At 39.6% G+C, this 12769-nt stretch overlaps 1 protein-coding gene across 1 annotated transcript; it reads right to left on the reverse strand.

Moving 5' to 3' along the window:
• Positions 1–141: 141 nt before the first annotated feature.
• Positions 142–12311, reverse strand: LOC127641490 (diphthine methyl ester synthase-like). The gene is made up of 7 exons (XM_052124525.1): positions 12003–12311; positions 10931–11055; positions 9268–9376; positions 4715–4835; positions 2738–2777; positions 1233–1336; positions 142–1045 (listed from the first exon to the last, which is right to left on the reverse strand). Exons 1-7 carry the CDS (start codon positions 12135–12137, stop codon positions 813–815), a joined length of 867 nt encoding a protein of 288 aa, XP_051980485.1. The 5' UTR covers positions 12138–12311; the 3' UTR covers positions 142–812.
• Positions 12312–12769: the final 458 nt, after the last annotated feature.

Genomic DNA, 12769 nt, shown 5'->3' on the forward strand with positions numbered 1-12769 from the left:
GCAGGTCAATCATCATCAATACTAAACATACCACGTCAAGTTTTTATGGCAGCTTTCAAGGTCCATAACCTTGACTCCATAGTCAGGGGACAGTAAATGTTTGTGAAATAAATCAGAAGCTGTGAATAAATCAAAGAGCCACATCATTTACCTTTGCTCATTTTCTATGCAATTTATTCTGATTGAACTGAAATGACAGCACAAACAAACCCACAGAAGTCAATAAAATCACTCAAACCCAATGTCAGGCAACAACGTAATCAATGCCAATGACACGAGTGTCTTTATGGTACAAAAATCAATCTATTTTTGCTCATTATGACATGGCTGATTCATACTCAAAAGAATCTCGAAATTTACTTTCATCATCTTTACATTCTCAATGAGAAAATTCCATGTGGTACAGATCCATTATGCCAATTTACACGAAACGTCCATTTTCAAAGGCACTACTGCAACCCAGATGTAGTTTTTCTAAAATAACTTTTCCACTTCCTCAGTTATAATTGGGTTATATTTTTTTGACAGCATGAACATGACTGGCACACATCTCGTTAAAAAAAAAAATGCAACCCTGGTCTGACTGAGGCTTCAAGGTTAAAATGGGAAAATGTATCTGGAATAACAATTCTGTAATTTTTGTGCTCTCCTGAACCTCTGGCAGGTCTGGGCTTCACTTTAATGTTGTACACCTCCAAATGTCCCTGCCCGAAGCACTTGTTTTATTCTATATCTATTGAAACACCAGAGGAACACTGCCAAGTGGACAACAATTTTCTTGATGACAACAGTCCCTTCAAGCTTCTTGAACATCAAGACACATATGTGGAACTATCGGTCATCTTCAAGGTCTTCAATCCGTCTGGACCACAGAACAGTTTGAGCATGTCCATCTCAAGAGGGTGAAGGTGTCCGCTGATAATCATGGAGTGAAGTGGTCCTCCCAGGTCATAAGAGGCCAACTCACGTAGGGTCCCAGAACGGATAGATTGGTCTTCGGCTCCAACCCGGGCCAGACCGACACACACTGTATCTTCGGTCAATGCTGCATTGAAGCAAAGAATATAAACCGTGAGTTTTTTTTTATCACAAAGCTTTTAATCAGAAGTAATCAGATTTCCTTCAATGCTTGCCAGTCTGTAATGCTAGAGTTGGCTAGATGTCCAGATGGTTCTACCAAAAAGATAATTTTGGTCCTCAAGCAATTCAGAAGGGTTTACATGGGTTCTTACCCAGCTCCTCTCCCCGTTCCCGTCGGTTTTGCAGTATCTCCAGAAGTTGCTCAGCTGCCTGAGTGACAGTCATGTACCTGGGGGGATCGTAAATCTTTCGGCCCCTGGAAAGAGAGGGGACAAATAAACTCAAGACTTCTAACTAAGCGCAAGAACTGCTAATGCACAATGTCTATTCTTTAACTTGTCTTCATAGAATGAATCTGTAATGTGCTCTCAATTAATGACGTCTTATGTATGCCGATTATGCTTAATAAGCCAACAACGTTTAAGGTCATGTAGAAGCATTTATTGGGTACGGTTATTAATGGTTTAATCAAAAACTGATCCGCATTCTTAGGTTTTTGCCCATTACCTTGATTTTGTGTTGCATGTTTACACCTTTACCGAAATTCTTACCGGCCTATCTAATGTGCGCAAGTGTTGTGCGCATGACTGTTTACAATTTGATGTCAAAAGCAGATAATAACCCATTTATTTCTAATCTCATGAAACCGCGGTTTCCTTGCAATGTTGGATTTTTGGAATAAGCGATTGGTGAACATGTAAAGTAACTTGTTGTTGTGTGTTGTAACAAACTTATGTATCAGGTCATCTCACATTGCATTGAGCATAGAGCAAGTGGGTGGCCTGTTTGCTCTCCATTAATGCTTCCACTGATGTTATCCACGTTACATTGGTTGAGATGCATTGCACACTTTACTTAAGGTGCATTAGCCATTAACTGACCATCAAGCTGTCAACTTTGATTAAATCAGTCAACTAAAGGAAGTTGGAAACATCCTTTACATTTCTTCTTGGGGCCATTTCCCCCTCCCCGCAGTGAAGGGCACCAACCTCACTGGACAAGCATCTGACTGTGACCAAAATCATCCAGCATATGGTTATTCCATTTCCAAGTAATGGTACAAAAGCACCAATAAATCTGGGAGACATTAGCACTTTTCAGCCTTGAACGAGGATAGCACGCGCCAGTCCTATTGCTCCTTTTCCATATGGCGTACATAGAGGAACATTAAAACCCATTTGGGTTTATGTGGATTGGATATAAAATGACACAAGTGCACAACTATGGGGGGAGATGATTACAGGACACCACAGACAGAGCAAGGAGTTAACACTCATCTTCTACAATGAGAAATAATTAAAGTCGACCCCAATGAAGTTGAGAATGAAGTTCTCGAAAAGACTCGGTTCAAGTTTGGAAGTATAGTTTCAAACAGCAGATTATACAGTAGAAGTTTTGGAAGCAGCCCAGGGAAGCTCCATGATAACAGATCATACGTCCAAGTCAAACAAGCTGCCACAAGTTTTATTGTTGCTATTTTTTTCCAACTCAACCAGTTTGGCATCCAGCAACTTGCATGTATGAATTTTTTGTGTATGTCTGCTGTAAACCACAAATAGACCCAAAGCCCCTCCCTAGACAGTACCCAAGACTAGATATATATCAGTGGAACCCAACCCCTACACATACAGAAAACAAGAGAGTGAGAAGGTCTTACCTCATTAAATTCTCCATGGACTGCTCTTTGACTTTGATATCTGTGAAACAAGGGAGTTATATGTGTCATATGATAAAATAAGCTTGGGTTTTATAAACTAGGCCTCTCTAGACATTACTGTCACATCGTAAATTGTAGGTCGGCCTTCTATCTGGGGCTGTTAACCCTAAAGTCTGGAGCGTAAGTAAATTTTCAGATTGCACCTGAGAGGGGCCCCACTTTGAGAACAAAGTGAAAGCAGGTCTACAAATCATGATCAGTCATGTTTCTACACTGGATGCAGCTAATGTGGAACATTGTATCGAATCGCAACACGACAGCTCGAGGCTGTCTACGCTGGAAGCGTTTAAGTGGAATGTCACCTATAATGTTCACAAACAAGCTAAGAGTTCGAAGTCAGACTTTAGCAACAGTCAAATAAGATAATTTCTTTAGCCACTTTACCACAATTGGGACAAAATATTCGGACACTGTCAGTAACGTCTCCAATAGCATTTCAACTTGAGTACAGTTCCGAACAGTATGATTACAAACCGTTCCTGGCCTGGATTTCCCAACACAGTTAGCTAAACATACTCAACCATGCTGGTGGAATAACTTTAGTAAGTAGTGAATAAGCTGATTTCGCAGAACCACGGTGAAAAAAGAAACCCTAACTGTTCCATCAAGCCTGGATTGGCACTGAACGGTTCTGGGAACGATAAGTAACGGTTCCAGTAGCATTCCCATTTGAGCACGGATAAGTGCAATATGATTACAAACCATTCCTGACCCGAAATTCTCGACACGGTAACCTTACCGTACTCAAGAAAACTGGTTAAAAATTTACGTTAGTGTAAAAACAGTACTGATAGAATTAGTAGGCCACAGTCCAGAATCATCAAGAGTATGTTTGGCATAACAAATTTGTAAATACAATTTTATTTCAGTCAGATGAGGAAAATAAATCTGCTGGAGTAACTGTGTAGCATGTAAAAAATAGAAATAGGGTCTTCATCAACTGAAGGCACATTTCAATGTACCGCAATTGCCACTTCTAGTCTAGACCGTTCCGTTGACTGTCACTTTGCAACATGTTTCAAACATACTGTGTGATAAAGTGTCTCTTTATCAGACTTTATCATTTCGGATTGAATTTAGAAACATACGCAAATAAATTGACCAATCATTGCCAGTTTGATTAATAACCCATGTCTTGTTAGCACAGATATGATGAATGGATGCAGTGTATAGTCACTGTGGGGTTGTCCATGTGTATGAGAGAGTGTCTGAGTGTTCTTTTGTTGTGTCTGCGGGTTACTGTGTTAGATAAGCGCTCTTGTGGCATAGGGTGGATGGGGATGTGTCCAATCCCCGCCTTCCTCTGTTTGCTTTTGAATAATGAGGTTAATAACACTGATCCCCCTCTTGCTCATTTGTCTCCCCGTTCTTGCTCTCTGACTCTGATTGTTTCCTCAGCTGGGATGCACCTGGGGACTCCAGCCCCTCCCGCTCAGTCCCCACCAGCCAATGGGAGCTGACCCCCAATGAGGCGTCTACGATTTCACAAACATTTATTACCAAAGAAGGCTTCTACTGGGGAATCCCAATGGTACTTTGGAAGGTGGGGGTTTAGGTTGGTCTGAAATCTCCATGGCACACAGATAAAGTAAATTATTTGTGACCATCTGTTTTGAGGGGTACCAAGCAGAATTCTGCCCCCCACCAGCGAGACACACTTGCTCTTTTGCCTCCCTTGTGCATTTACAATGGGTCCAAGTTTAATATGCACCCCAGGGGTGTCACTGAAGGGAAATGGCTATTTGAGGTTTTGCTCAAAATACGGAAGTAGGGGGCGTTGCGTCCCTTAGGTGGAGTCTGGTTTGACTGACACATTCATTGCTGTAATGACTGAATGTAATGAAACAAACAAACGTGTGGTATCTAAGGGACAAACTGGAGAGCCAAGTCATATGCAGGTGTAAACCAAATGCTTACCCAACAGGCACAGTGTGTGCAGGCCCATATCCCTGTTCTTCTTGATCTTATCATAGAAGCTCTCAGGTTTCCACGTGTCTGTCCAGAAGACGATAGATACGGTCTCCCCAAAGTTGTAGAGCTAAAGAGAGAAATCACATTTAACTTTAATTTTAAAGCAATCAATGGGTCTAACTGTAGCTGGTCATTTTTGCGTGGGTCAGTGTGTTGAAAGTAGGAAGTCCATTTTCAGTAGTCCAGTTTTGTTTAGTGTTGTGATCGCTACAGCATATTGGTCACTCAGTGTGCCACCAACAAGGAGCTTCCTGTTATTCAGAAAGCATGACATTATTCTAAACATTAGAATTCGGCACAGCTGACACACCAAATTAGTGTCATTGCAGTGTGAGAACTCATTACCAGTTATTTTCTATCCTTTAGATCCCATGATGCATGTATTACTTCAACATGCCCCACCACAGGTAAGAGATGGGTCAGGGTGGTTGATTGGTTGGTTAATAAGTTCAACCAGTGAGTTTATACAGATGTTATATTATTATTCTTTGGCTTTGCATTGCAAATACAATTTTATTTGTATTGTCAATTATGGAATTAGCGTCTAATTTAAAAAACTTTCAACAATGGGTGGAAAACAAAACAACTTCACTGCCATGTCACATATCTATTCAACTATAAATAAATACCAAATCGTTATGCTATGTCAAAAACTCTCTCACCTTTTTTCAGAGCATAAAAGAATTTTGTTGCCAAAGTGAAATCAAATTTATCCAGTGTTTCTCTACATCTTGAGATTTACATTAGCCTGGTGGCCTCCACTCCAGAAGATGACAACGCAAGACTGTTTTAATGAGATTCTGAAGCGAGAAACTGCTCACTGCGGGCACTCAAATTGGCAATAACGCAGGCTGCTTTTGCCAGTGGATATAACCTGCTGTGGTCACGGATTAGGAAGGTTTAAACCTCAGTGGCAGCGAAGCGCTGTTATCATTGGGATGGCGTCATGCAGTACACTTGTGGCATCAACTAAAGAGGTTGCTGACGCATCATGTTAATATTTCCACCAGACATTGTGTCCGTCAAAGTTTGAATTTGTCAGACATTAGGACACTTTAACGGTATAAAAACAGAAATTATCGGCTAATGGAAACCCTGGTCCTAAGTGAACGCCCCTTTAAGAAATGGGATCTGGTGAACATGGCTCTAAGGTAGTCTAATCACCAAAAATGTTTTTGTTTTTTTACATTTACTGGTGTTGGTCCACGACTTTTTTATAATAATTTTGCTACGTTTACACCTCTCATCCACAATGTCTGTTTAGTTAAATAAGAAAATTGGGGGGAAAAGGGGAGAGAAAAGATGCAGATGAAAGGACACATCCTGCTTCACCTTTCTAGTTTAGTTTTATTTTTTGAGTTTTTGTTCTCACTTGAGAATTGTGTGGGCTGGGCCATAAATCAGAGTTGTTCCTAACAGTGAATTTGTTCAGACAAGTTTTTTTTCTTTGGGCTGTTCTTTGGCCCAGTATTGAAGAGTATTGCCTTTTTGGGTAACACTCCCAAATTCTTATGTTGTGTTCCACAGAAGATAGAAAGTCATATAGTTGAGCATGATGAATGAGGTTGACTAGTTAATACACTCATTTGTCTCTGAAAACAAAATCAGATGTGTTGTGGGCAACAAATGGTGGCAAAGAACAACACTTGGGGCGGGGAAAGTCTTATTTGTGTTATTATTATATATCTTATTTGAGTATTCACTGATAACATTTTTACGCATCCTGGTTGTTAAATGCTTCAAATTAGCTGGTCTGAGATCAGTTGAAGATGCCCCCTTCGCGGGCCTGGGGCAGCATGGTGTGCATGGGGGGCAGCTGGGGCCTCAGGGTACACAAAGCTGCCCTGACAGGTCAATACAGGGGGCTGTTATTGATAGCCACTACACTTCATTGATATACTCCACTGGGACGTCTTCGGCACAAAGGATAATGCAGTTAATCATTTTCAGCAGAGACTAGCCATGAATGACTCACAATAGCAGGAGTTTGTTCTCTTGAAAGCTCAGAGAATAACTGAAAAGGTGAAAATTGGGCTGTTCCAAAATCTACTGAAGCAGCACTTTAAGGCATCATAGGAGCATTCCAATTTGAAGGCTACTTCAAAACGAAGGTATCTTAATTACAGTGGCAAGAAAAAGTATGTGAGCCCTTTGGAATTAGCTGGTTTTCTGCATTAACTGGACTTAAAATGTGATCTCATCTTCATCAAAGTCACAAATATTGACTAACACAATGTGTTTAAGATAACAACACACAAACAGTTGTAATCTTTCATGCCTTTATTGAACACATCCCATTAAACATTCACAGTGTTGTGGAAAAAGTAAGTGAACCCTTGGATTTTATAACTGGTTGATCCTCCATTGGCAGCAGTAACCTCAACCAAGCGTTTCTGGTAGCTGCGGATTAGACCTGCCCAACATTCAGAAGGTCTTTTGGACCATTCTTCCTTACAAAACAGCTTCAGTTCAGCCATATTCTTAGGATGTCTTGAGTTCTCTTGAGGTCATTCCACAGCATCTCTATTGTGTTAAAATCTGGGCTCTGACTGGGCCACTCTAAAAGGTGGATTGTCTTTTTTTGAAGCCATTCTGTAGTGGATTTACTTAAATGTTTAGGGTCACTGTCCTGCTGCATCACCCAACTTCTACTGAGCTTCAGCTGGCGCACAGCCACCTTGATATTATACTGTAGAATATCTGTAGAAATTCATTTTTCCCTCGATGTAGGAAAGCATTTCAAGCCCTGAAGCAGAAAAGCAGCCCCAAATCATGATGCTCCCTCCACCATACTTCAATGTTGGGATGATGTTTTTAATTTGGTAAGCGGTGCCATTTTTACGCCATATGTTGTGCTGCATGTTCTTTCCAAGCAATTCAACCTTAGTTTTATCGGTCCATAAAACATTTTCCCAGTAGCGTTGTGGAGTGTCAAGGTATTCTTTGGGAAACTTCAGACGATGAGAATGTTTCTGTTGGAAAGCAGCTGCTTCCTTCGTGGCGTCCTGCCATGGACACCGTGCCTGTTTAATGTTTTCAGTATAGTAGACTCATGAACAGAGATGTTAACCAGTTCCAATGATTCCTTCAAGTCTTTATCTGTCACTCTAGAGTTCTTACATTCTGAGCATTCTGCAGTGTGCCCTTTGAGTCATCTTGGCTGGATGGACACTTCTAGAGAGAGTAGCCACAGTACTAAATTGTCTATAGACAATTTGACTAACTGTGAACAGATGAATATCTAAGCACTTTGAGATAACTTTGTAACCCTTTCCAGCTTTATGCAAAGCAACAATTCTTGATCATAGGTCTTCCGAGATCTCTTTTTTGCGAGGCGTGGTCCACATTTGCAGATGCTTCTTGAGAAAAGCAATCTCAAAATATTTGAGTGCTTTTTAGTTCTACGTTTTTTATAAGCTCTAACCCACACCTCCAATCTCGTTTTATTAATTGAATGCCAGGTTTGCCAACTCCTGACTCTTAATTAGCTTTTGTTGACGTCATTAGCCTAGGGGTTCACAAGTACGTTTTCTAACCTCCTGTACACTGTGAATGTTTAAATGATGTATTCATTATGTACAAGAACATTACAATATTGTGTGTTATTAGTTAAAACAGATTGTGTTTGTTCATTATTGTAACTTGTTCACATACTTTTTCTTGCCACTGTATGTACCCTCCTAAAAACCTCGTTTTGTCCATATTCTATGGAAACATCTACACTAATACGTTTTCGCTTGGATCTCATTGATTTCACTACGTTTACACCTCTCTTCCACACTGTAATGGCTGTGATTCGAAGCATTACCACATTCTTTGGAAAACAATGACATTATGAAACTACAATTACATTTAAAAACAAATCCACGTACCGGTACATCGAAGCAAATTGTGTCATCAGTACCGTACGCACAGACTGTCCATGTGCAGCTTATTTTTTCTTGACACAAGGACAGTCTTTGCACAACGTTGGCATTTGTGCTTGACGTTGAATGTGCTAAAAGGGCAAAGCTGTCATAGTTCACATGCGTAGAACGTGTCCATATGGTTTCCTAGTCAAAACAGTGAACTTTCAATGGCTGAGCGCTCAACTGCCCGAGACGGAATGGCACGTGGAAAATTCAGTATTTCCTAGCCTTGTGATGCTGCCCATGTTGGCGTTTAAAATCTGTCAACGTATGCAGTTTCATAATGATTAGGATGCAACCTTTGGGGCCGTTCACACTGAATGCTTTTTTCATCCATCAGCACTGATTTTCAATAGTTTTTTAAGGTAAACTTACACTAGACGGACATCTTTGACCATTGCGTGACGTTTCGTGCAGGACTGCCGCGTTTTTAGATGCCATGTTAGGTTAAAAAGAACATGTCTTAGCTGCGGCTAGCTTTTTTAGCACAAGAATGCAAACGGAGCTGTCTATGTGGGCAGTAGGCAACGAGAAAGCTCACAAAATTTTAAAACAGAGCAATTAGGGAGGTGTTTATTAGCATCTACCTACCTGTAGTCCACAGCAGCCAACAGCGTTCATTATGGAGGCGTTGTGTATAACACGATACTGTATCCCGGCACTCAATGCTCGAAGGACCAAGTCACTATGAGTTGTGGCTCTGGAGAAAAGCAAAAATGCATGTTTATGCACACATACTGTGCACACATTGTCGAAAATGCTACATAATAATTCTTACTACTGTGCTGCACTGTTAACAATGTGGAAGTGGTCCAAACTGCGCCAAAAATGTTTATCTTTGCAATCTTGAAGCATATAATTAAACTTTATTAAACCCAAACATACTTAAGTGCAGGAAAATGAGTCGTCAGAGCCCCTTCCCCCTCCCGCAATGTGGGTTTCAGTGGTTTGGATGGGAAAAAACACTGGAGCCGAATGCTATGCAAAACTTAACCGTGACAACAATTGAAGTGACCCAGATGGGAAAGCACATGTAATCAGCTCATTTCTTTAAAAGCATTCGAAAAGTACCAGACGTCCATATCCCACTTTTCGTAAGACCAATATCCTGTAACCCCAGAACATCATTGCTCAACCACACTGTGGTGTTTCTCAGTGGTCCAAATAGTCTGAATAATGGGAATCATTCCATTATTTACCATCTATTAGACTAAATGCTTTCTGATTGAGGTTTCTTGTTGTTTCATTATACTTATAGTTGAGATTTACATTTATTTTGCAGTATGCATGCTTTTAAGTGAACTTCAATCAGTCTGAGGGCATTATCAGAATCAGAATAGTGTGAAGACCAAATAACTCTGAACTTATGACAACCTTTGAGTAAGAGTGAGTTGTTCCAAGATCTAGATAAGACTATGCATAAAAATACTCTACTAGGGTGAGACCCACTAATGATATTTCCCTCCCTATTGTATTTTTAAAGTTACAAGCCAGCAATACTACAGCTTTCCGAAATGTGTGTGCTACATCTGGGTTTAAATTTCCTCTCAAGTCACTGTAGAGTTGCACTTGTGGGATTGTGGCATGTGTGATGACAAGTTAAAGGGATAGTTCACCCAAAAATGTAATCATAATTTACTCACCCTCGTGCCATCCCAGATGTGTTTGACTTTCTTCTGCTGAACACATGTTTAGAAGAACATCAAAGCCCTTTAGGTGCTCACAATGCAAGTGAATGGTGACCAAAACATTGACGGTCCAAAAAGTAAATAAAGGCAGCAAAAAGTAATCCATACGACTCCAGTGGTTTAATCCATATCTTCAGAAGCAATATGATATGTCCGTGTGAGAAACAGATCAATATTTATTACTATAAATCTCCACTTTCACTTTCTTCATCTATTGTTTTTCCATTCACATTCTTCATGCATATTGCCACCTAATGGGCAGTAAGGAGAATTTATGGTTAAAAAATGACTTTTTTACACATCATATCAATATCATCATATCATGAAGATATAGATTTAATCACTGGAGTCATATGGATTACTTTTATTCTGCCTTTATGTTGTTTTTGCATCTTCAAAGATTTGGACCCTGTTGATCTGCAGTGTATGTACCTACAGAACTGAGATATTCTTCTAAAAATCTTTGTTTGTGTTCAGCAGAAGAAAGTCATACACATCTGGGATGGTAAAACACATATGGCATGGCATGAGGGTGAAAAAATAGATCTTGAGGTAGTCTCACTTACCCAAAAGGATCGCCCACAACCAGAAATGCCACATCACTGACATCTGCTCCTTTTAGGATTTCATCTGCTTGTTGTTCCACCATGTCTCTATCTGCCAGCAACAGCTCACGACCATAATACTCCTCCTAACACCAAGAACACAATGACACCATAAACCTGAGTGCTTTAAATAATATCTCAGATGATAAGACGTGTTTAGTTGTGTATTTTCCATCAGATGTTTAGAATGAGTTCTAGTAAAAGCCAATTAGCAACTGAACTCTTGTGAGTCGGTTCTTTCATTGAATCGGCCGAACGGCTTAGTAAAATGTTCAAGAATCAGTTCACGACTCAGTTCGAATCATTCAGCTCCAGTAATCCATATGACTCCAGTGGTTAAATCCATGTCCTCAGAAGCGATATGATAGGTGTGGGTGAGAAACTTTTTATTATAAATAACCATTAGCCCTCCTTTACACATTTATGAGTACAGAGTTCAACTTCCCCTGTTTTTTGGTGATTTGCACTCTTACTTTTATGTTGATTTTACGTGCTTTTTGGAGCTGTATGTACTGTATGGACCTACAGAGCTGAAATATTACTTAAAAAATCTTTGTGTTCAGCAGAAGAAAGAAAATCATACACATCTAGGATGGCATGAGGGTGAGTAAATAATGAGAGAATTAAAAGTTTTGTGTGAACTATACCTTTAAGTTTAACATATCTGTACAGCAGGTCAACACTTTATTCAGGAGTTTCAAAATAGTACATGAACACATGTAAAATAGCATGGCAGTACCATTGTTTTTGGCCATATACCAAGGTAGTACCATATTGATGTTTTTGTTTCTAATAAATTAGGTATTAAATCAAAATAAAGATTGCACATTTTTATGTATATATATTTATATATAATGAAGTAGCCTAACTGTAGCAAGCTACTGTTTTCATTTCAATAACCATCTGCTTAGCTTATTTTATATACATTTTTAATTAAATATAAAAATCGAGTCAATAACTCAACATGCAATTTTGTGCTCCCCATCAAAACATTTTCTAATCTGTCAACTGTCATCCTTCATAATTAACATACCAAAACATCTTTCCCGACGGTCAGTATGGACGTGTAAGCCTCCAAATAAACCCGACTACACTGTCGGATGATCTCTAAACCCCTGACAGTGATGTCTTTTGAATCACCAAGACCAAGACCGATAAAATACAACATCTCCAAAACACCGGAGAGACCAATTACACCTCGATAAAAAGCTAATCACAGTATTGTGGGCATTATAGACCCTTTAAATAAATTAAGAAGTGAATTATCTTTTATCAGAAACAGAATTCGTTTCTAAAATATCTTTATCAGGCTACAGAATAGATTCAGTTAGCTGTCTGTTGCTCTCACATGGCACCGTATGGAGGAACTGACAACCGGCTGCCGTAAAGCGCAGAGACATTTACGACAGTGACGCGGCTTTCACTTAGCGGTAGCCATAGAAACATAATAAGGGGTAAACCATGGTAACTGGCTGGTAAAGCGTCAAGGATCTCTTCGCACAATTGTGTTTAGGAAGTTTCTGGCCTATAAATATTTTCTCATGAACCCATTCTAAACGTAAAATAACATTAAAGTATTAGTTCACCCAAAAATTAAAATTCAGTCATTATTTACTCACCTCGATATGACTTACCTTTTCTTAACTCAAAGGGAGAAATTGTGAAAAATGTTGTAATCAGTGATGTCATACAATGGTAGTTCGTGGTGACCACCTCTTCAAGCATAAAAAAAAAAAAAGCAAAAGTATAATTCAGAAGTCTAATAATTTATTTCATGCTTTTGTTGTTTTAGCACATTCA

This window comes from Xyrauchen texanus, chromosome 50 (genome assembly GCF_025860055.1).
Source record: "Xyrauchen texanus isolate HMW12.3.18 chromosome 50, RBS_HiC_50CHRs, whole genome shotgun sequence".
Taxonomy (NCBI): domain Eukaryota; kingdom Metazoa; phylum Chordata; class Actinopteri; order Cypriniformes; family Catostomidae; genus Xyrauchen; species Xyrauchen texanus.